The sequence below is a fragment of the Eutrigla gurnardus genome, assembly GCF_963514095.1.
Source record: "Eutrigla gurnardus genome assembly, chromosome: 9".
Classification (NCBI taxonomy): Eukaryota; Metazoa; Chordata; class Actinopteri; order Perciformes; family Triglidae; genus Eutrigla; species Eutrigla gurnardus.
In genome coordinates this window covers 25,524,002-25,547,902 of record NC_139923.1, presented here as the reverse complement: position 1 = coordinate 25,547,902, position 23,901 = coordinate 25,524,002, and the positions used below count along the sequence as shown (strand labels likewise).

Below are 23,901 nucleotides of genomic sequence, written 5' to 3'. Positions count from 1 at the left end.
ATGCAAACCCGTCAAATGAACAATTCAAAACCAGCAAATTAGAAATGTTCCCATGTCCTGCTCCAGTCCTTCAAAATGAGAATTCAAACGTATTGTAAGCATGCTTGTGAAGCTCAACCGACAACATCTATTTTGTACCCTCAAAGCAAGCGGCAAGAAATTTCAATAAAAACGATGAAAATCAATTTGCCACTTACTGTGAGAAATAATTAGAATCAAATTGCAAAAAATCATCACACAGTGAAGGACAAGGGTGGGGGCCGATTCTAAATGTATTCTAAAAATTGTTCTTGTAAGAAAGGTTAGACTCTATCATGCAGAAGACGGCTGGTGAAGCACTGAGAGAGAAGGTCAGGCCTACCTTTGGGCTGCATGTCTGTCTGTTGAGAAGGCTGGCTGTCTGGCTCATTGTCTCTAACAGGACGCAGCAGCTGAACCTCAGGGGCAGGGGGAGGCCGCTGAGAGGGGTGAGCTGGGATGCTGCCAATTCCTGATGGGGGCCCAGGCTGCTGAAAGTTGCCCATGTGCTGATGAGGGGCACCAGCAGGGGGTCCAGAAGAGGCTGACAGCTGCTGCAGGGCCAGCATCTCTGGACTTTCCAGCATGGAAGCCAAGCGGGTCCTGCCAGAGGAGTCTGGGTGGGGAACGGGGGGGTGTGAGGACATGGGCCCTGGGGAGCTGACCGCTGCAGACATTTGATACTGGGCATTGGGAGGAGGGTGGGGGTATCCTGCAGCTTCCGGCCACGGTTTATGCCCCACCGGTGGGGGGACTCCACCATAACTAAAGTTGCGCTGGTTCGCCATGTTGGGATCTTGCATGCGCATCCCATTAAGTCTCTCCTGGTGATTCATGCCAGTCCACATGTTGGAGAGGCCCATACCAGGAGGCCTCATGCCTGGGTAGTTGTGCTGAGGTGGTCCCTCTGGTCCTGGGAATCTGTTGCCCATGGGGGGCATGGTGTGGCCCTCTGGACGGTGGTGGGAGGGATACATGCTGGCTTCAGGAGGAGGGCCAGGCTGGAGGCCCACAGGACGGGGGCCCAAAGACGGGCCGTGAGTCGGACCCATGTAGGGGTGCTGCTGCTGCTGGTGCGGAGGCTGCTGCTGGTTAGGATCTTGGACCATTGGATACCTAGGTCCCATGTGACGTCCTTCAACAATGCGATGCTGGGAGAAAAAGGAGGTTTTTGCTCAGTATAACTGACACATCAGTCTGTTTGACCAGCAAGAACTAGACCACATAGAGAATAAGGTAGTTGTTCTGTACAAAACGGGTACTTTTGTTATGATTAAAGTTTAGAAATGTGTTAATTGGGTCTGTATACCTGCATGTTGAAGTTGTGGGGCAAGCGGTTCAAACTGGGGTCTCCATGCCTGGGAATGTGAGCTGGGTAAGAGAAGCAGGGATCCATGGCCATTCTTTGACCATACATGTGTGAGCCATGAGGACCATGGGGACCGTGGGGACCGTGAGGACCGTGAGGACCAGATGGACGATGGAGCTGGTAAAACAACAGAGAGAATTCACTATTGAATGTATTCTACTACATGACATAAATCAAGAGAACAAAAAGATAAGGGTGTATCGTGTAGGATAGGTGACGAATGAAGTGCATAGAAAAGGAGCGTACCTGTTGCCCTGGGTGGTACATGCCCCTGATGTCTTCATGCATGTGCTGCTGACTTGGATGCAGGTGAGGGGGGCCGTTGGCCCAGTGAAGGGGATGAGGCGGTCGGGTTGGTTTGCCGTTCTCTTCCTCTGGGAGCGAGCTGCCCTTGCCCCCTTGGGAGTATCGCTTACGTTGGACTTGCTCGGTGGCTTTGATCAGACTTTCGGGTCCCAAATGTCTACTGCTGCCACGATTGCGCTTTTTGTCCTTGCGCTCCTTGTCCTCACTGCTGATGTGGAACTCCTCGTCCGTGTCGCCATCCTCTGACGGGAAGTGTTTCAGCAGGGCCCGGCTGAAACACCGCTCTAGAGACTCGGCCATGATGGTGTACTCTGGGGAAAGGCATAGATAATAGATAAGCTCCTATAATGAAAAATGCTTTAACAGCATGCCCTGCACTCCGATGAACACAACCACACACGTGAAGACGCATACCTGTAGCACACCCACTCATATACACTTACAATAGCTTGCAAGTCTCCCCCTCCCCTTCACATGCCACACACACTCTTCCACAAACAATAGCTCACTCCATCTCTCAGTCACTCCCTAACACTCAAACACTAAAGACTCAAAATGCATGCCATGTAGCCATAGACACACACTTGCTCCTCTGTTCTCGGCCCAGTGCTGGTCAACTGACCAGGTCAGAGGGCGTAGGTTGACCCCTACTCCTCCAACCCCTTCCTCCTCCTCCTCCACCCCAGGCCCCCATACCACTCTCCTCCCCCTGTCCCTGGGGAGGGTATTCAGTTGGATGGATGGCTCCAGACAGGGGGCTTATGGGCTGGAATGTTTCTCTGGCACTGCAGGGCTCAGATCCCCCTGAGCACTGGAGCACAGCTCAATCACTCCTCATTAATCACTGTCAAGGCTGCCCTGGCCCCGGCCCCAACACAGCACTAAGTCCGGCCCCCTTTCTTTTGCCCTCTCTCCCACTCTAACCCCTTGACTCTCACCCCAAAAATTCATACATGCATTTCTTTCTCACAAACACACACCAACCGAAACAGCGTTTGATGCGTTAATATTTGCTGCCAAATTGTTAATGGAGGAAGCGGGACATTTGAGCCCGGGGCTTGATTGTGTTTGTGCAGTTGTGTTCATTTACCACTGTCTTCTCCATTGTACTCTATGCAGTTCTCAAACATGAGCTTCACGTCGGCAACAAACTCCTCCTTAGCGACATAATCTCCATCGTTGAGCTTCTTTTCAATGGTGGACAGGTCCATGGGAGTCTGAGGGGATCGGAACAATTAAGTTGAAGCAAATAAAAAAAAACCTCAATACAATATTCATACAAACACAATGACACAAACTACTGTAACATGCCAGCTACCATCGTCTTGTATTTAGTACCTGGATGAGCTCATGGTATTTGGGGGCATAGGAATCATCCACAGGCTCCAAGAAAGGCCAAGCATCTTTATGAGCCTTCAAGACCTCAAGCACTGTAGAAGGGAGACTCGATTAGATCAGACGTCTGAACAAATGTGAATGCGGACTGCGATAGAGCAACAGCCTTAAGGAACTGCTCAGTATGCATACCTTTGTAGAGAGCAGTGTAGTCGTCATCAATTTCATAGCTGAAATGTCAAACACGCATTGTGTTACAAATAATCAACCCAATCAATCATACAGAAGCAGAAGGTGAAATCTGGTGTCAGACACACAAAGCCTCTTACAATGCTTTATTCCTGCGTGTTCGGTGGACAGGAGAAGATGGCTCCAGATTGAGGAGCTCAGGTGGCAGGACTTTTCCTTGAGACAGTAGCCAGGCCCTTTCCTCGCGCATCTTCCGCCTCTTTGCTCGCTCTGAGAGAGGGACGAACACAGGGGGCAATTAGAAACACAAAGAATAAAAAGTCTCGGGAGGCTGCAGGCAAACCGCGTTTTAATTGATTTTTCAGGCTCTTGAGTTACAGTTTAAATTGCGCTTGCATCCATTGAGGCGGACAGGAGAGTCAACCGCAACCAGGCCTCGCCAATCAGAGACGGCGGCATCTCGGACGAGTAGAAAGAGAGCGTTTCGTCAGCCGTCTTTTCTCAGGCCCCAGCTGATCAAAAGCGCCGGACAGAGCCGACAGAGTGCGCATGCATCTCTGCTTTATCTTTTAACATGAGAGGGCCGCGGCGTGAATTAAAAGAGGTTTGAGGGAGGACTCCACGTATGCAAGCTGCACAGAGAGCTGGCAGGGTCCTGCTGTTCATCTATAATACATTAATGAGGCTCCTTCACTGGAGCACAATCAGCAGTTCATTAACCCTTGACAGATGACATCAGAGTGGGGGTGATCCTGTGATTAAAGGCACTGAACATTCCCTCTCACAGTTACTGTGTACTATACATAAATCACAAGGCTTTGAGTGCTGCTACGCTACTGCAGATTTCTGAGCCGCTACGAGCCAAACCACAGCGATGGAGATGTGAAAGTCCGTGGGTGGGGTGCCCTTCACAATCCATTCTGCCCTTGATCCCAGAGTTGTAAGAAGAGTGCCAAAGCCCCCCTACCTGCTGCTGACAGGTCGCTGACGAAAGAATGTGAAATTATTGATTCGCCTTTGATATTTGAATTTTGGCACCAAGTTTCATTTTTTATTTTGTAACCCATCTGAATATATTAGCAGGTTCATAGTTATTTGGTCTCGCTGCAGCACCTCAGGGATATTATTTAGATCTAAAAATAAAAAGGTAGTTTTTGCACAAACAGAAGTTGTACATCTTTAGGGTTCCATCCATCTTACCCTCCACAGCTTTGATCTTTTCCATCTTTTCTCTCTGTTGTTCTTCCTGCTGAAGCCTTTCCTCTTCTCGTCGCTGCTCAGCCAGCAGGACCTGCCTGTCCAGCTCTTCATCTTTCTTCTTCTCCTCCTCTGCAACGGCCTTCACATTGTCCTGAATACATACACATAAGTTAGGGTACTCATGGGAAAAACAGCTTGTGATGTATAGGTGGAACCTTGATGTGTATATCTATACAGAAGCATCCTCACCGACTGGCACGCCCAAAGATGCTAAACAAACACCACGGTGAACCTGTTGAGCTCCTTATACCTGCAGTCTACCATTTTATCAACAATAAATAAAAAATACACAAACACACACCTCCTCCTCTTGGTTTATGTGTTTTTCAGAGAACCGGTGTGATATGCGGACTGGGGTTGGGTCCAGTAGCTTCTGTTTCTGCTCCCGCTCCTGAAGAAAGAAAAAGGAGAGAGATGAAGATCAGTTCTGATTCCTTAAAAAGGTGATATCCAAAATCAAAATATAAACAAAAGCTTAAACCTGGACGATCACTGCCAAATAACAGCACAGTAACGTGACTAACTGCTTTTTTTTTTTTTTTAAATCATGCTCATGATCCATCATTCCAATTTTTTTTTATTTCTGAACGACATGTGTGGATGTGCCTGCAATTTATATGGTCAACAATTTACTGATTGAGTCTTTCTTTGACACAGAAAGACACATTGCAGCACACAAGCCAGGCCCTGGGGAGTTGTGGAGGAACCATGAGTACTCAGAGGTCACTGGCTCTGCTCTCCCCTCCCCCCCAACTCACCCTCTGCGTTCTGCTACCTGCATCCCCCCACCATTCCTGGGGGTGACAGCCTAGCTTAGGGACAAATACACTACGCAGTGATACATCACCAGGCCTGAAGCTTTTGAGCAGAATATTTTTCCATCCTTCACTATGCGTCTTGAAAACACAGTCTCCAATTCCACGTTTCACTGACATATCAGCGAGCCGGATATTGCACACAGGAAGGCAGAGAGAGACACCGGCCAACAGAGAGCTCTAAGCAGATCCCTTGAAAGCCCGTCTTTATCAGGGACTCTGCAGCTCATGTCAGAGTTCATCAGGGAAGATGGACTGTGAATAACTGTCAGCCCGGGGCAGCCAACAGCACTGAGAGGTGTCCCAGTCGGGCTTCTGGTCATCCATTAACAATCATGGGAGGCCTAAAAATGCAGTTGTAGATGTATGAAGCCAGTGTATGTGTGCAGGTGTGGAGGAAAAGAAGGACGATGTAGTTGGGAAGTGGAAGGCAAAAGAGGAGAAACCGAGAGAAAAGAGAAAGAGGGGAAAAAAAGGACACGAAGTTCATGATCTGATCTATAGTGCCCTCCACAACGCTTCTGTCCCCACTCCGTCTCTGCCTCGTCTTCGTGTGAAGCACTGACATATCCCGGGGCCTCCTCGATTCCTCCCGACATTACCAGCAGCACTAAATCCCACCTCCACCTAAGACACACAAGACAGAGTGCCTCTGGTGTCGACACTAAGAGAGGTCGAGAGAACCCTGCGCAGCAGAGCTGTCATTCAAGAGGCTCCATCCTGCCTCGAGATGAGCTCCCCACCTGCTGTCACTGCCCCACGAAATGGCTAGCGACAGCAGCCCGTGACAAGCGGAGGGATGGATTCAAGGGGCACACACACACACACACACACACACGTTGAATATACATTTGGCCCGAAGCAGCAAATCAAGGACACCCGCTGTGCAGAAACATGGTGACGCGATTTAAATTTAATTCAAACGCACAATCTTTTAATGTAATCTCCTGCTGTGTGACATTGGCGGAATTTGCACATAAGAACATCAAGGGAATGCACTTCCCTTTAACTGAGACTTTGAGTATAGTATAATTCATCAATTTTCTGATCAAGTCTGATGGAAACTCTGTGTCTTTAAGTCCAACATGCTGTACATGTATGCAGATTAAACACAAAAAGACTCTAAGATGCTTCTCTACTGACCAACCCACACCAAAAACAACATCTAAATCATACAGAGAGTCCTTTCAAATACATATAATGTGTGTGTACAGCTGAGTATACAGTCAACGAAAGACTACATTACCACTGACTGTCCGTGAGGAGTGATGGACCACTCGGCCAACATCAAAGTGCCAGCAGGATTCTTTACTCCACTGCTGATGATGATGGAGAAAGACTACGGCGTTTCTATAGCAACAGTCAACAGTGCTGGTTGTATATGAATAGGAGTGGAAAAGGCCGAACCACCATCTTTATACAAACAGGTAGGATAAAAACCTACTTTGGGTTTGACTAGCTGTAGCATCCAGTGAAATTGATGAAGTGATACTGAGTTGGAAGAGAAACGCGTGTAGTGTCGTCTTTGACTAATGTTTGCTTGACAAATGAGCATGACCTGTGGTATAGCCAAGCCCAAAGCACATCCCGACAGAATTTAGGCCCTCATTGTACCAAACGAGCATGAGAGCTCAAGTTTTCCACTGTCAGGCCTAGGGCAAACATCATTACCAAGCCGGTGTGCAGAATTAAAAGGCAAGCACGGACTGGCTTTCCTTCACTTCACCTCTCCTACAGCTGGCCCAGCTAAAGTACCCAGGATCATGAATGAAACTCCTGGGGAGGAGGAAAGCGATCTGTGTTGGGACATGAAAGCATCTGAGCAGAAGATTGCTCAATCTTTTTTAAGATTTTCCGAGATTTAAGGCAAAACCTTTGGAGAAAAGGCTCAGATGCTCTGAGATTAAAGACATGAGTTTTGGCAAGGAATGGCATCGCTCCACTTTGCAAGGTTAGATCAACCTCATCACACCACTGACGCCGCTGCTTGCCATGTATTATGCCCGTTGTGGATAACCTAATCCAATTATACTTGGTAATTGGATTTAACAATAAGGAAGTACTCAGGATTTTAACCCATATTATCATAAGCATCCAGACTTTAAAGGAGACCTTGAATTGAGACAGAATTGTTTAGATTAAGTACTGTAATGCAAAACAAATCAGCCAGATTTAGGAGTAAAGGAAGCAAAAATTAAAGATGCGTTTTTAGATGGTAACACTGGCACATTGGTAGAAGCTGGTAATCGTTCATATTGCTCCAGGTAATAGCTGACAAACTATCTCAAAGAAGACATGATGTGCTCCTGTAATGAGGACTAATAGTAGCAGTCTTTTTGGTGTCTGACCTTGTGCTCAATCATGCTGCTTATCTCAGGCAGGAAGTTCTGGCTGATGACACGGTAGAGGTGGCGGTCCTGAGGGGAGGTTTTGTCCTTGATGCTTTCTACCAGAGTGAGCCACTGCACCTCCGTATCACACACGAGGGACCAAGCGCCTCGCTTACGGCCTGGTAGAAGCAAAGAAGAGAGACACGGGCTTATTGATTTGAGGGAAATGTATAGAATCTATATGTTTATAGATATGTATAAATATAGAAGTAGTCAACATTAACTTGAAATTGCTTATTTCCATGAGATCCTTTCACCTTTGCTAGTGCAGAGATCTTCCACCACATTTTCTGTCTTTGCTTCCGTCACTTCACTTTCCACCTCACTGGAAAAAAAAAAAAAAAAAAAAAACATTAGAGGAATAATAGACATAAAACAAACAGAAGGAATGAAAACACAAGTCTTCAAAAACTACATGATGCATCATTTCTAGAGCCGTGATTATTCAAATCCTGACTATTATCCATGCACACAAAGACCACATGGCAAACAGCCACGGCATCTGCTCCGACAATTAAATGCCATATTTATTTATTTATTTTTTTACATAACTGCACATGTGAGCATTTCTCTGCTATAAGCTGTTGACGCTGATAACAAACAGTTGTTTCTCACCTCAGCTGAGGCTCTTCCAGTTTAATCTTCTTTGGTGGTCTTCCCCTTTTCTTTTTCTCTGGTAATGTCAGCTCACTGCTTTCACTGAAAAACAACACAAAGCAGTGCAGAAGTCTTTGTAATTATAGCTTTTTAACCAGGGTAATTAGCAATGTGAGACCTCTATAATGCCTGTAAATGAGGGTCAAACTACGACTGCAATTATACACTTTAGGTAACCGCCGAAAACATGACCAGTACAGATCCATCCAATGGACAGAGGAATCTGATACACAATGACCAGTGATATTTACCTGATCTTCTCCGCTTTCCTCTTGACCGGCTCTTCTTTGTACATGCGAGTGCCGTAGAAGTACCAGTAGAGGGCTCCATCTCCATCCTGCCCCAGCGGTTCCACTCTCAGGCTGTCTGCATCCAGTCCCTGATGGGGGGTTGGGGTGGACACATTACATTTCTTAAATCATGTGTAGGAATGCGTTTTTTAAATCATCATCAGTCATTAGCGGGTGATGTCATCACTACCTACACGGCGGTGAATCATGAAGCACTTTCTGTATCTTTCTGAGTGCATTCATAAATCTCATCTGATGAATTATTTTTGAAAAAAATCTTATCTCATGAGAAAACTGTAAAATATGTTGCAGGAAAATTATAAACCGACAGTCAGGGTGGAGGTAAAACTGTCAGGTTTTTATTAGTTAGCACCGAAGTTAATTCCAGGATATGAGCTGAGCTGCTGTTATCTTTGTCAGGTGTAATACAGAATGACATTACTTCCTGTAAATTCAGTTAGACTGAATTCTGCTACAAATATAGGTGCAAAAGTAAATAAAGATATTACAGTTAAGCACTCTAGACTCTCCAAATGATTAAAAGAATGACAATATATGGTGCTTTTTTTAATGTATTAACCATAACCATAACATCATATTTTTATGGTTTAGCCATTTGCTAATATGGCTTCACTGTTTTTTTTTTTGCAAAACATTGAACCATTGTAACATCACAAACAACCGCACGTCTTTGATTACAAATCCTGTCACACCTTCAAACCTCAGTAAAGCCACGCATGCGTGAAAACAAACGCGTTCAGATTGTTTGAGCTGATCCTTGTGGACGTTTTACCTTCAGCAGGTCAAAGACGTCGGCGGCATCCAGACGGTAGTCGCACAGCCGGTGCAGCAGTTCCACCTGAGTGCGGGGAGGGAGGTCCTCGAAGGGACCTTCTCGGAGTGGGTTGGGCTTCCCTTCTTCCAGCTCCCACCGGTAGCTGATGATGTCGTCCAGGTAACTGCTGAATGCCTCTGGGCTAAAGGGGAGAGTAGAGGAAGAGATGAGCAACAGGAAGGAAGAGAGGCAGGTGCTAGATTTCTCAAGACCACATGAAACACAACTTTCAACAGAATGGAAACATTTTCAAGAGCAGATAATATCTTTTAAAATGTGTTCCATTCCAGCATACATGCCAGTAGAGCAGATTGATTACAGATTGATTGCACTGACTGTTGTACCATAATATTAACACAATATTTAGTAGCTGTGGTGGTGGTGGTTGGCTCATTACGTGGCAGCATCTATCCTTCTGTTTTGTCTTTGTATAATCAACACAACCAGCCATTGTGGTGCAGAAATGCAACTAAGACCTCCCATTTTATTGTTAGTATAGAAAGTCGTGATGGAGCTGCACCTTGCTTGCTGTGAGGATCTCAGGTTGGTCGTGCTGAGCAGGTAAAGCCAGACTAGGAGTGTAAGGCCCTTCTGTGTTGTGGTTTACCGTGGGCTTTGTTTAGAGGTAATTGTTATTTCCTTAGTTTCGTAACTGATGATTAGTAGCGTTTAGGTAGACTTATTTACTGTAAGGTCATTTGAAACATTCATCATAGCTTCTTGTCAATAATAAACAATAATACTGTAGCTTCCCTTTGTTTAAACCCCTGAATATTTAATTCATTTAGTTAAGTAATTAATCCGACTGGATTTACTGGATTGTGAAACTATAAGGAGAAAAATTATGTTGGAGCTACAAATTAAGATGCATTTGACATATATTATAACAAACAATAAAAAAGAAAACCAGACAGAAGTTTGTTATTGGGTCCATTGAGATATGTCAGTATGAATAAATGCAATCAATGGACACAAACAAAGTTCAAACTATCCTTGTGGTTGTTGAGACAGGGTTTCTTTGAACGGGACTGTATCTCTGCTATGAGTCGGAGACGGTAAATAAATGTTGGTTCTGGTTCAAGTCTTGCCAATTAATCTGTACCTTTCTGTTCCAACTCAGATGAACAGAACAAGGGCTTAGGACACGGGTGAGCATCTATGCAACTGCACGGAGAAAGAGGGACAGAAAAAAATGGCTTATCTTGAAGGAGCAGTGTGCACTTTTCACACAGCTGCAGCTCTCCCCCCCCCCCCCCACCCATAACCCATCTCTCTTCTACTTTCTGTCCCTCGTTCTCCCCATCAGGCTCCCTCCCTTCTTTCCCCCGCTCCGGCAGAGCGTTTAACACGTGCGGATGAAAAGGGCAGCTTTGTGAAAGGCTAGTGCTGAGCAGCCACCCCCAGGATGCCAGCGCCTGTCCAGTCCAATAAAGCAGGTTGTCCTCCTGTTACCGGTTGCCTGGGTGGAAAAACTGGATCATTCCTGCCTCTCTGCTTATCGGTTTTACTGGGACCACTATGCTGCTTTCTAATGATAGGAGTAGGAGTGTATAAAAGGGGGGAAGCCCCATGAGAGATTAAACATACGCGTGGATTTGAATAAAAACCTCTGCGATACACTCACTTTCTCCCATCATTTGATTACAGAGTTTTAGTGGCCACGCTTTTTTTTATCATATATCGCCGCAGTAGTAGCACATTTCTTCACCACAGCGCTTTACGCCATATGGTGAGTCAATTCTGACTCCTCAGCGAGTCATTGTGCCAGTGACTCAGACTTCCTTTGAAGGCCCTTGGGTGCTATGACTAATTTGAAGTAGAAGGAAATACTGCTTTTTATCTTTGGCAGCTTCACGCATCGATTATTTTCCACTGTGTGTTCATTCTAAAAATCGCAGTTGATGCCCCCACTATTCTAGTTCTGGCGAGGTTAAGACCTCGAGCTGCAAGCCAGTGCAGGTTTACAACTGCTGTAAGCACAATTAAAACGTCAGATTGTCTTGTATCATACTCCCTTGCCCGTTTCACCTTCGGGATGCATGGTTAGCAATAATTGCTTCCTAGCCAAATTAATTGTTTTCTGAAAGCAATAACAAAGCCAAAAGTCTGGACCATCTTTTACGTTGTTTTTATATTGTGCTCAGCTCTGTCATAAAACAAGTACTACAACAACTAGCAACTACAACAAGAAACTAAACACGAGTTAAACACTGTGGGACATAAATATGACTAGAAACATGTGTAGAGAAGGACCTACTCAATACTTCTTTGTGCTGATCGGATTGTGTCCGAAAACCCCAAACTATCATCGCATTTCTGGTCAGATTCACATTTGTTAAATGAGAAAGAGTTGAGAGAACTTAATCTTTATGTCACTTTAAGTAATGTAAAAAAAAAATGAAGTACTATTCTAGTATAGAAACCAAAATGAACATGTCATATTATCATATTGGTATCTAGTGAGAGAACTCTCACTGCTTTGTTTAGCGTACTGACTGAAACCAGACCGAGACCCAAAACCCGGGTACATGTAGATTGAATTGTGAACTTTTTCCAGTTTACTCCTCAGCCACGACTCAAAACGTTGCTGCATTGACATTAGATTCAGCACCCCTTCCCCCCATCCTTACGTGATGTCATTGCGCTGGTAGCATCCCTGCAACAGACAAGCAATGAGGTCCCTGAGGAAGTCAAGGTCCTGCTCCGACAGGGCTTTCTCCAGCTCCTGGATAAACACACAAAAAGACACAGAAGGGTTAATATACATCCAAATATTCAGTCGCAAGCTCTCAGCTATGAGATGCGATGATTCATCAGGAAACCGAGAAAGAATAATATATTATATTAATGAGTTTGCAGTGTATGTGGTTGACACAGTTGGTATCAGTTTATGGTAAGCTGGCAGAGGCAGACAGCAGGAGGGTTGGTTGGAATTTGCAAGATATCAAATTAGGGCTTCTTGGTTTGCCGGTGGTTGTTCAGATGGAGCCGAGGTTCAAGTTCAGCCATGACCCCTCTCTCCTGGCATTGTGTTTCAGCCATTGAGGTTTTATGAAGCGGCAGTAACCGGCAGAGCAAACTCTAAAAGACCTGAAAGCAAGGAGAGATGGGAGGCAGCAGGGGCCTGGAGCTGCAACACAGCCATGCCCCCTTCTCTCCTCTGCTGACCAACCAAGACATAGCACCTCACACGGCTTCCCAGCATGCACTGCTCTCCCAAACGATAGCCAAAAGATCTGGTGTAGAGCAGGAGGGGACATAGAGGGGTTGGAGGGGGGGGGACAGGAGGCTAAGAGGGCAGAAATGCAAATGCAAAGTGCTCTGTCAGCCAAGTGTCCATTTCACTTAAAGCCCCCTTTTGCAGGATGCAAACAAGGCCCTTCAGGCTGAAGACCAACAGTCGCTCTTCAGAAAAAGAAAATTCCTGCCAACAGCTGACCACTCCTTCTACTGCCTACAATGACACTAGCAACTGATTCAATCTCCTTCTCTGCGTCACTCTTCCTCTTTTTCATAAACATTCAAAAGTCACTACAGCATGTTCAAAAGGTTAAAAAAAAAAAGGGTCCAAAATGATCTCAAGAGTGAGGAGGGACATTCAATCATTGCATGCATGCTCATGTCTTCTGTAAAAAGGAACCTGGTTGAGATCAGGGGTCACCAAAGGTCAGCGTACACACCTCCTGGCAATGGAGAACGATGGAAGCTAGGAGCCAACATGTCAGCATGATGAAACATAGGAGGAGGAGGAGGAGAGAGACAGAAGGGAGGCTGAGAGAGAAAGTTGATAAACAGGATAAAATTAATGTTGCTGCTTGAGTTTAGAAGAGAGAGAAAACCCAACAGCCTGCTGCTGCTTCTGACTGTTGCTACAGAAACACAGGAAAGCAACTTTGATGACAGGAGATAAAAAATAATCTGCTGCAGCATGTCTCACGACTCAAAGGAATGCCCGTCAAATAATGACATGGTGTCGTTGCACATTTAGAGAAAAAGAACAAACATGTAAAGAAGCTTAGAATTTTGGTGGTGGTCAGTACAGTTTCATGTAGCCGACATCAAGAGCGGCAGCGCTTTGACAACACTGATTAAATGTTTAAACAGTTGCTCAAGCAAGCACGTGCGCCACCATGGCTTGTTCACGTGTATGTACGCAACCCAGCCACAGAATGATGCCATATGCCAGGAGCGCTGATCATTAAACAGGATAGAAATGGTAAGAGTGTGTATCTCCGTGTGTACGAGCGATTTTGCCTAGGATGCAGAGAGATCCTGTGTCACGCTCCCTTCCACTTCCTGGTCCCTTGTCGGGCAGCCTCTGAGCCACAGTGAGCCCATCCATCAAGAGAGAGACTTGCACTTTGATCACACGTTGCAAAAGCTGGGGGCCGGAGCCAGGGGGGGAAAGAGTGGAGAGTGGAGTACAGCACGGCAGAGTGGAGGGCTCGCTGGAGCCCCCTGGATTAACACCACCCCTGCTCCACCTTTGAAGTGCCACACCGCATCTCAGATGGCAGAAAGGAGCAGGAATTAATGTGGTGTGCATGCCCTTTCTTCAGCCATCCATCCAGCCGGCCAATCCCGCTGCGGCCTGGTGCTAATTAACACTCATCTTGATGAACGGCTGAGAGGGACACTCCGGCTGCAGCTGGACATGTCCTGTGAGAACCCCCCCCCATCAGCACATACACAACAAGAGAGTAGCGACCAAACTGACACACTACAAGGACACGACGCACAACCGTTGGCAAACAGTCAGCAACTGATATTCATTCATACACGTGTCTCAACAGAATAAACACTTACGGCAGCAGCAGTACTTTGGCTGCTTCGCATTAATGATCAATGGGTCTCAATGATAAGAGCGCTGGTTAAATGATAAACTACAAAGAGTATGAATCGTAGCGCTACCCTGTCAGATTGATCACTGAGCTACTGCAGTAAACACAACTCACACAGACAGACACACACACACACACACACACACACACACACACACACAGGACAAAGATTGAAGGGAGAGTCAAGGCTTGTCAAAAGGTGTGTCATCATCACAGCCTCTCAGCAGGCCTGGCTTGCAATCAGCAATTTACCCTGAAGGTATTTGCCACACTCTCGCCCGACTCCCCCGCTGTTTCTCTCTCTGCCTCTCTCGCAGGCTTAACCTCCGATTCCTCCCTTCCACACCATTTTCCCCCTGTCTTGCTGCACAGCGTCTACGAGGGCCTCTGAGGCATTCTATTATTCCCCTGACAACACCCATGCTCCACTCTCCACCCCACTCTTTTCCTCTCTCTGTATTCCTTATCTCTTCGTGTCCCCACTTCAGCCAGTAGCTGACCGCACTGAGAACAAGTCCACACTCTTCCCCCAACATTATCTATTTGGCAAAGTGGGAAGAACAGCAGCAGCATCTAGATCGAACATCTCCACTCACACCCATGGTTTGAGGCAGTGTCTCACATGTCCCTCTATTCAATAGAATGGCAAACAGTGTGAGAAGTAACACCCGTCAACACTGCTCTCCTCACGTGAACCTGTCACACACCAAATGTACCTTCAATTAGCTGCTAGCGATGGCTTAATATCATGTGAGCGCTACGTGGCTTTTAAAAACAAGCACACCACATAAACCACTTGCGTCATCATGTTGTTCATGTCCATACCGCTGCTCTATGTGATACTTTTGTCCATAAAGCAAACCAGTATGAAACTTATTATACTTGACACAAGCTACACCGGCATTGTTGATCAGATAAAATGGTCTGTGAACTGAGCTAAAAAAAAAAAGCATGACAGCTAAATACATTACTGTCTGTGACTTCAGGGGTCTCTTGGTCAAATGACTACCAGTTCATCTTCATCGTCACATGGGATGCATTACAACCACTGCTTTTGTTTTGGATGAGCCCATGGCAAACGTATAGAAACAAAAAAAGGGGGGGCAATGCAAAACACAAGTTGCAAAATGTAATGGTTTTCTATTTTTGTGATCTGTTCTGGTATATAAAAATTACACTTCACTCACTGTTAGTAACTTCTAGGTGGCTGTCCTTAAGCGCCCTTCCCCTTTATTTAGTTTACATCATCATAATTGCGGGATGTCAGAATCAGCATAATATAAATTCCAACCACAAACAACTGTCAAAGAGTACAGGGGCTGACCTCCTAGCTAAGGCGCTTACCAGAATACTTCTCGCCTCGTGGTATACTTTGCTATTAATGTTCTTTAAACATTTTTGAGATATATTCCCCACACCTAACTCCAAAATATCCATGATGTCTCAGACATGTCTCTGTGGGTAACTCTTTCCTTTATGAAAGGAGTTTAATGATGCCATGCTAAATATGAGCCAAGACCAGGAGGACAAAACTCTAGGTCTTTATTTGACACCAGATCCAGGATGGTAAACGTTACGAGATACGAGACATAAATCAACGGAGAACAGGAGCAGACATTTTTTCTTTTTTTAAAGAAAGGAGACATGAAGGCAGAACACACCATCTGCATTTGTAGATAGAAGTGAAATGTGCTTTTCTCAACTGAGATGAAAGATGCGTATGTGTGTCTGGCCAATGCATGCAGCGATTGGGAGAGACGTCGTTGTGATAAGCTGTGGAGCAGCATTATGCATCAGCAGCTCCGATGGTTGTGGAAGAGCCACTAAGCCTGTAGTATCAGGGGGTTGGCCTCTCTGGCTCCCCTCACAGCAGATACTTTCCATGCCACTGCCGTTAACAGCTCCTCCGGGGTCTATATCACCAACAGTTGGAGGATGTGTGCACAGCTAGCTGGAGGGGGAAGGGAGGCCTGTTTGTTGTGTAAAGGGCCCTCTCTTCCTCTCCTTTGCTTCTTTCTTTATTTCTTCCTCCCCCACTCCCCTCCCACTTTCATCTCCCACATGGTTCCTCCAGGAGCCATCATCTGACAACACCCTCCACCCCCACACATAACCACCTCCTGCCACATGACAAACATCGACACAGAGCCTTAACACCGCAGGAAAACGCCCTCGCATCCTCAGGATGTACCGTTCATCTGATCATCACAGGAAAGCATCAACAACTTTGAGTTGCCGCCACACATTTCTGACTGACACATCAAAACAAGAACTCGTCGGCTGATTTGCCTGCTCGGTTGGTCTTGATGTGCGACACCTTTGTTTGAGTCAAACTGAAAAGTTGTGTCCTCCACGCCTGTTTTAACTAGCATTGTGGCCGTTGAAACAACCAGAGCCTCCGGGCAGGGACGCCATTTGTTTATGGAAATATATGAACAGGAAGAACAACTACAGGTTGATCTAAAAGAGGAGCACTGCCATGGTTGAACAGTGGCAAACACTAAATATAGCTCATACACATTATTTCAACTTATTGAAGTGTTATTATAGTGTCAGAGCCAGGTGGGCAAGGTGTGTGTGTGCATGTGCATGCGTTTGTGGGGGTGTGGGTGAGCAGATCCTTCCGGAGACGGACGGAGACCCTTTGCCTGCCTCGCTTGCTATGTGGGTGAAGATCATTAAGCACAGGAGATGGGAGGCCACCCAGTGCAGCACATAGCCACTCATACTTCCACTGTCAGCTCTGGAGGAAACCACATCATCCACTTCCTTATATAAAATAGAGCTTCCTGCTTTAGCCGACATCCCAGCGGCCCCATTCGCTGACTACATAAACATGCGTCTGCATATATGTGCACAGACGCACACAAACAGATCGTTAAGATTCAGCCCGCTGGCTCCGAGGAGAGAGAAAATAGTCCCTGACCGTTGTGGTTGTGGACGGCGGAGGAAGGAGTCTTGAAATGGATGCAGAACGAAGCAGATGGCAGCCTTGGAGTTAAAGCACACAGGCATGAGGAGGAATTGCTCCTTGACGGGAGAGGAAAAGTATCCTTTAGAGAAAATGTTAAGTGGCACACGGAGAACAAAAGTGCACTCGCTCCACCGCTGAGCCACTCAGAGGTGGAGTGAGTCATCCTCCAATTGGAGGGTTGGTGGGTCGATCCCCGACCACTCCAGTCCGCGTGTCCAAGTGTCCTTGAGCAAGACACTGGACCCCAAATTGCTCCCAAAGGCCGTGCCATCGGTGTGTGACTGCATCAATTGGTTGAGATCTTGATGGGCACCATCAGTGTATGACTGCGTGTGTAAAGCACTGTCTTGGGCTCAAAGCCGCTGCATCGCACAACATACTTGCCAACTGGGTCGAATTGCAAATACATGCATAGAAGATAGATCATTTACACTAAAAGGACAATAAAAGACAATTATTTCAATAAATGTAATCTGGTATATTCAATAATCAATAAGCAATTTGCAGTATCTGCAAATAAAATCATATCATACTATTACTTGCTATTTTGTATTTTGATGGAGGACCGAATTAATTAACTTTTGTACTGGTTTAGCCTGCAATTTGGCTTCAAGGCAACACCTCGAGTGTGTTGGGTCCTTCAGAATCTGTTTTGGTGTCTGATAAAACTTTAGCTCCTACAACTTTACTTCTACTACCAGATCTGTTTTCTGTCTGTATCCCTGTTCATTAATTTTAATGAATGCTGTGCTAGTTCTGAACACAAAGATGGGTGACTAGTTAATATCTTGTAACCAAACTGCATAAAGAGATAGATTGGGGTCCAGAATATTCAATGTGTACCAAGCAGAAATCTTCATTTCAGACAGTGGCTTCCAACCGTCCATGAAGTCTAGACTGCTTTTATGCGTCCCCTCATGCCAGCTCTCAGACAAATCTCTAGTCAGCATCGCTATTAAAAAAATAAACTTTTGGCAAAGCGGTCCCATTGGTCCCTCCCTCTTTATATCATAACTTTCCCACCCCAACTCCTTTTTTCATATGAACAAACAGCAGCATCTTCCAGAATAAATCTCTCGCTTTATTACCTCCGCTAACCGCCGTATTGCATCACATGCACACACAGAAAAAGACACAAACACACACCAATACAACACAAGATGCTGTTTCTAGGCATGCTAGACATATTAACCAGATACACCACTAGGTTTTCCAGGGTTCCCGCTGGATGAGACCTGGTTTGGGGAAGTTCTCATCACCTGAGTCTTTTCATCTCTGCTACACAACCAGCCGTAAAAAGGCACAGAGTTGGAAAGCATCACTGGAGGGATGCCGCCCCAGACTGGAGACAGACCGAGGGAACCATGGGGAGCTGCAACAATGGAGCTGGCTGAAACAAACCCCGGTGTATGTGCCCCTCTGCCTCCCCCTCTGAGCACACACTCCCCATGTGAAACCATCTGATGCATACACTGCTGCCCTCAGTTGTCAATCACAAGTGGGGGAGGGGCAACAGCCTCTTACAAAGCCCCCCTCACACTGCAATGCAAGGGGGGGGGCGTTTAAAAAAAAAAAAAGACATGCAAAAAGGTTCTTGATCTTTGAGGGGTACTCACGGAGTGTAAAAAGTGGTGAAGGCTTTATGTGTAGCCTGATCTGGAAAAGGCAAGTGTCAGAGGTTGGTGTCTGTGAGGCTGTAACAAGGAGCTGAGCTGGGGATGTGTCAGTGGGTGGGACAGGAGGAAAGAAAGGCAAAATGATGAGGGATGAGTGAACAGTGCAGATCTGGGATGAGAATGGATCACTGTTGTTGTGTGGGGGCGGCCGGGGGCTCTAATCTCCTCTCTAGAATTGTAAAGAAGGTAAGGCTGCCCAAGGTTGAAACATTATCAGTGATTTAACTCACCGGCCACTGATCCCGGATGATCGTGCAGATATTATAGCAAACATGATGATCTCCAAAGTCCAACCTGTGCTTGCTTTTGCTAGAAACACCCCGCGGCACACCTTCACCACAACCACCCGCTGCCCTCACATCAAAGCCTCCTAATTGAAGCTACACTAAGTCTACAAAAGTTGTAAATTAAAAATATACATTCCAAGAGTATAAAAAAAAAAACATGTTGAAATCGAGAACTCACCAGCAGAGTGTGACACCGTGTCCTAACAGCAAGCATTATGTTACGACATGTAAACAAACCATCAGCGGCGCACTCGAGGTCAGACTGACATAACCACTTAAAAAGGTGGGCGGGTACTGCTTGCCATCTTCTGACAAAAACATTCAATATTGTGATATTTACTGGAAAATACGTACATTATAGTCAACAGCAAGCATTAAAATTTCATGTGATTTCGCACCGGCCAGCTGCCATCTTATTTAGGCCTTAGGAGAGAAATGAGGATGTATCATATAAATAACTACTCATTTCAACTTTCAGATCAGGAATAGAGTAACAAATAAAAAGAAACCTCTTTCTATTGTTGCTCGTGACCAGTTTGGACACAGTGTCATGGACATAATACGCAAATATTGATGTTTGAATAGTTTGAAGTGTTTTTTAGAACAAATATTCAAATTTTGGGGCAATTTTGACAGGCCTAACCCAGACTAACAAGACATTTACATTACAGTTAGGGCATTTAGCATATAGCTGTTCAGCAAGGATACCTTAATTATAATCAAAGTGCTATAGGTAAGAACATAGAAGCGCATTTCTTTTTTTGGGAGGGGGGGGCACATTAAGTAACTACTATTTTATAATCCACAAAAACTGGGAATCAGCAAGAGTGTGCATCTGTCTAAAGTTGGGCCATGGTCGAGCAACACTTAAGCCTTTATCCTATTCCCCGTTAATCCATTTGCTTTCTAGACAACAGAAACAAGGATGCGCTCACAGGCCGCCTGCTCCTGCTTGTTTACCAGCTCTAACAGGACTAAATCTTCTTTTACAATCACACTAGGGGCTTTACGAAAATAGGACCCCCTCCCCAGAAGGGCTGTTGCAGCAGCAGCAGCTAGCCTCCAGTCAGAGTGGAGAGCTTCCACCCTCCAGGGGGAAGGGAAAGAAAGAACCACCATCTGGGGTTTAGTCATGGTGATGCCAGGGGCTGGGGCTCGGGGACGGGGAGGCTGCTGGGGCTTCGGAAGGGGATGGGGTAAAGGGAGTGCTGATGGGTGTGGGACAGTGGGACAAGTGACGGCAATGAGCATGGGGCTCGGGGAGAGGGAGACGGAGAGGCTAGTCCTTGAACATGCCAAACACAAGACTGGGGAGGGGGGGTTGATGTAGCGCAGATGAAGCCGGGCTGCAGGAGTTTGGCAGGTGGTGGGTGTAAAGATATTTAACAATCCATCAACAGAAACAGAAACAAGAATAAAAGCTTGAGACCTTTGGGGCTCTGCACGCCCAAGCAGGTGTTTTCAATTAATCTGGCTGGCTAGACATCTAATCAAGCTGAAGTTGGGTGTAGCTTTGTGATTTCACCATCACTATAGTACTACTATGATCAATTTACCACCTCAACAGGTTCACACAACCATCAATCTGTACACAAACACACAGTAGAAGAGGCAACATGAGTGAAAGCAACTGTGTCGGACAACTGTGGATGCCAGGTGGAGATAAAGATATCAATGATTCATATAACTAATCAGAAATGCATCCTTTCAAACATTAATATTGCCAAACAACAACACAACATCAATCTGATGCAAGCCAAACTGATACATGAGTTTATTTGGTCCCTTTATCATTGCGGTTACCTATTAAAGAATTAGTCAGTCAGGTAACAGTACTGGTGATATGCACTGAAGTGATCAGCAAGATGTCTCAAGCATATCTGATAATAGAATTTGCTCAACTGCAGCACTTGGGAACATCAACAGACATTCCAGGGTGAAACCTATTGGGACGTGATTCAAACCAGACCTGCTGTAAAAGAGCAGCTGCAATAAGGCAAATGGCCCATGACTTTTTAAATTTAAGGTCAACCGTAGCTTTAATGCTTTCACATTTGAGAGCTTTGAATTCATGATCATATCAACCACAAAAAAACTAATGTTTTGTCCGACAGTAAATCAAAGTAAAACTCAGATGCAGGTCGTTATTCTTTAAAACAAGACTAAGTGCGCCTTAAAGAGGACATAAAATAGGCATGTTTGGCACTGGCAGTGCCCAAATATATTTGAAAAACAACCTTGCATAAAATCTGATTATAAAAAGCTGTTAAAACCAGATACAACACATTTATTTTACAATTTCTACCTTGCTAATGCATCTCTATGTTGGAGTGATGTCATTGCATAGCAGAGTTGGTTCACCTACAGCGGAGGACGGTCAACACTTTGGGTTGAATAAGTAAGACATTGTTCGAAAAGTCCAACTGACATGTGAGACACCTGTTCGGCTGTTGATAGGGCAAACAGGTTTTAATCCCACCATCATAAAAATGTGATACAAGACGCACTGAAAGACATCTTTACAAGAAGAAATCCTAAAACAGGAGGAGGACCACAGGGAAACACTAAAGGAATGGTGCTGAGCATACACTGGGCAGTTTCCTCTGTTTTGGGTCATAAACGGTGTACAGGAAAGCGGAGTATGTGCAGACAGCGGTGTAACTACCAGGGTTACACCGCCCACACCGCCCAGTGTTGTTGAATGGTCTGAACAGGACGGCAGAGGAGGAGCAGGTAATCAGAGAGGGGAGAGGAGGGAAGATGAGGAGACAGAGCTTGCCGCAGCTGGAGTCCGTTGATATCGGAGGGATCTTTCACTGCAGTACTGATCTGACTGTTTTTTCCTTGGCTTTAACCTTATAAAACACATTTTACTGTTTTGTTCTACCATATGAAATTTTGGAGGAATTTTGTGCAGGTATTTAGTATTACATGAATATTTTTTTTTCCCTGCTTGTGGAGCTACAGTAAAGGTCACCACAACCATTATGATACATCCTCGGGGACCATGACATTCTACAGGATAAATGAGTAACTTTGCCTGCTGAGAAATGCGTGAAAACTCAGAGGATCATATCATAACGATCCCATCCAAGAGTTTGAGATATTTCAGACGCAATCAAAGTGGAAACACAAACCACAAGTGCAATTTGGAGGCTCATTATAAATTGCTCACGTCTCTTAGCTAATCACTAGTAATTGATCTCTCCAAAGAGGAGGCCCATTTAAACCAGGGTTCACAACACAGATTATGACAGGCAGCTGATGAAGATATATGGAGCAAATGCATGCCGACGTGCCAAATAGGCTGCCAGAGCCCAGAGTGGGAAGATGACAGGGACAGAGGTCCTTGGCATGAAGGGCTATGTCTGGCAATGAAGGCCACATCATTGAGGATCCAGCAACAGGGGCTCACAGAGTCCGTTGGCTGTGGGATTTCAAGCATCATTTCATAGACGCATAGCCAAGAAATCAAGCATAAACCACGGAGACAAAAAGCCAGGCATGGTGACCCTGGGCCTCTATCCCTCCCTCAGATCACTCTCTCACTTTTTCATACTAATGTGCTTTCACTTCCTAGCTCACCCGCTCTCCATCTCGAGGACATTTTTCTCCCCTTCCCCTCTTTCCTCTTCCCTCCCACTCATTCCCTTTCCTCTCCATCTCACCCGCTCAACTCTCTCATCCACACACACTGCTTTTCCCAGCTCACTGCCTGTAGCCTGAGGAAAGTGGAAACCAGCGACAGTGATGTGTATCAACCAAGGAACAATGTGCAAGGGGCTGTTTTGTAAGGCCAAGGAGATTGGGGGGGGGGCTCCATTATCACTGACCAGCACCGTAGAAAGAAAAGAGCTTCCCCAACCGTACCACAGCAGTACTGTTAAGTTTGCTCGCTGAGTGTCACCCTGGTAGCAGTTTCACAGAGAACAAAACCGTGTGCTCTCAAATGTGCCATTCCTTACAAAAGTCTCCGGTATGAGAAAAAGAAACAGGTGTTTCAGTGACACTGCAGTAGATATTTAGTCAGTTGATGCCTCGGTCATCCTGAGTTCTCCACACTTAACTTGCACCGAGCAAAGATTTCAATGTGACAACAGGACCTCCGTCTAGTGAAAGAATGCACAAAAACACCTTTATCTCATCTTCTACGGGTAACACCAGAGGGAAAAACCAGAAGAGGTGTCTAACAAGACTTTAGCATGCTGAGTTGCTCGAGGCCTCAGCAGCCACATGATTGACCCCTGCTGTCTATAATATAGGGAGATGGTGGCAACGACCCACAAAAGGCCACAACAGCCAATATAAGACACTATGTGTCCACAAGGAAGGACTGATAGTATGTCAGAGAGTGTTGATGCTAAAGCCCCGGACAGTGCGACATCACTCGACACCCCCCACTCTGTCATGCCCAATGACAGCCACTTCCTGCCCCCTTTTCCACCCCCGATCCTTGGGTAATTCAACCTACACGCCCAGAGACAGGATTGCAACTGGAGCTGCCTGAAATTACACAACCAGTCTAAACATCAGTGCAGCTAAAGGCATTGCTTAGAGGAAGACATTGCTCATCAATTCCATCAACCGTAACTGTATGTCAAGACAAAAGCAGAGTGAGATACACCCAAAGTGTGACACGGCGACAGTGCCCGGGCCAGC

The 23,901-nt window shown here is 45.7% G+C and overlaps 1 protein-coding gene across 1 annotated transcript in view; it reads right to left on the bottom strand.

Moving 5' to 3' along the window:
* Positions 1-23,901, bottom strand: part of cecr2 (CECR2 histone acetyl-lysine reader) — a 32,467-nt gene that overhangs the window by 5,487 nt on the left and 3,079 nt on the right. The window contains exons 2-16 of the mRNA XM_084017833.1: positions 12,095-12,189; positions 9,423-9,606; positions 8,591-8,718; positions 8,298-8,381; positions 7,940-8,007; positions 7,641-7,801; positions 4,779-4,868; positions 4,418-4,568; positions 3,358-3,487; positions 3,221-3,258; positions 3,032-3,123; positions 2,784-2,910; positions 1,634-2,004; positions 1,328-1,504; positions 362-1,169 (exon numbers count right to left, since the gene is read on the bottom strand). Coding sequence (XP_083873959.1) covers positions 362-1,169; positions 1,328-1,504; positions 1,634-2,004; positions 2,784-2,910; positions 3,032-3,123; positions 3,221-3,258; positions 3,358-3,487; positions 4,418-4,568; positions 4,779-4,868; positions 7,641-7,801; positions 7,940-8,007; positions 8,298-8,381; positions 8,591-8,718; positions 9,423-9,606; positions 12,095-12,189 — 2,704 coding nt within the window. The remainder of the gene's footprint in view (positions 1-361; positions 1,170-1,327; positions 1,505-1,633; positions 2,005-2,783; positions 2,911-3,031; positions 3,124-3,220; positions 3,259-3,357; positions 3,488-4,417; positions 4,569-4,778; positions 4,869-7,640; positions 7,802-7,939; positions 8,008-8,297; positions 8,382-8,590; positions 8,719-9,422; positions 9,607-12,094; positions 12,190-23,901) is intronic.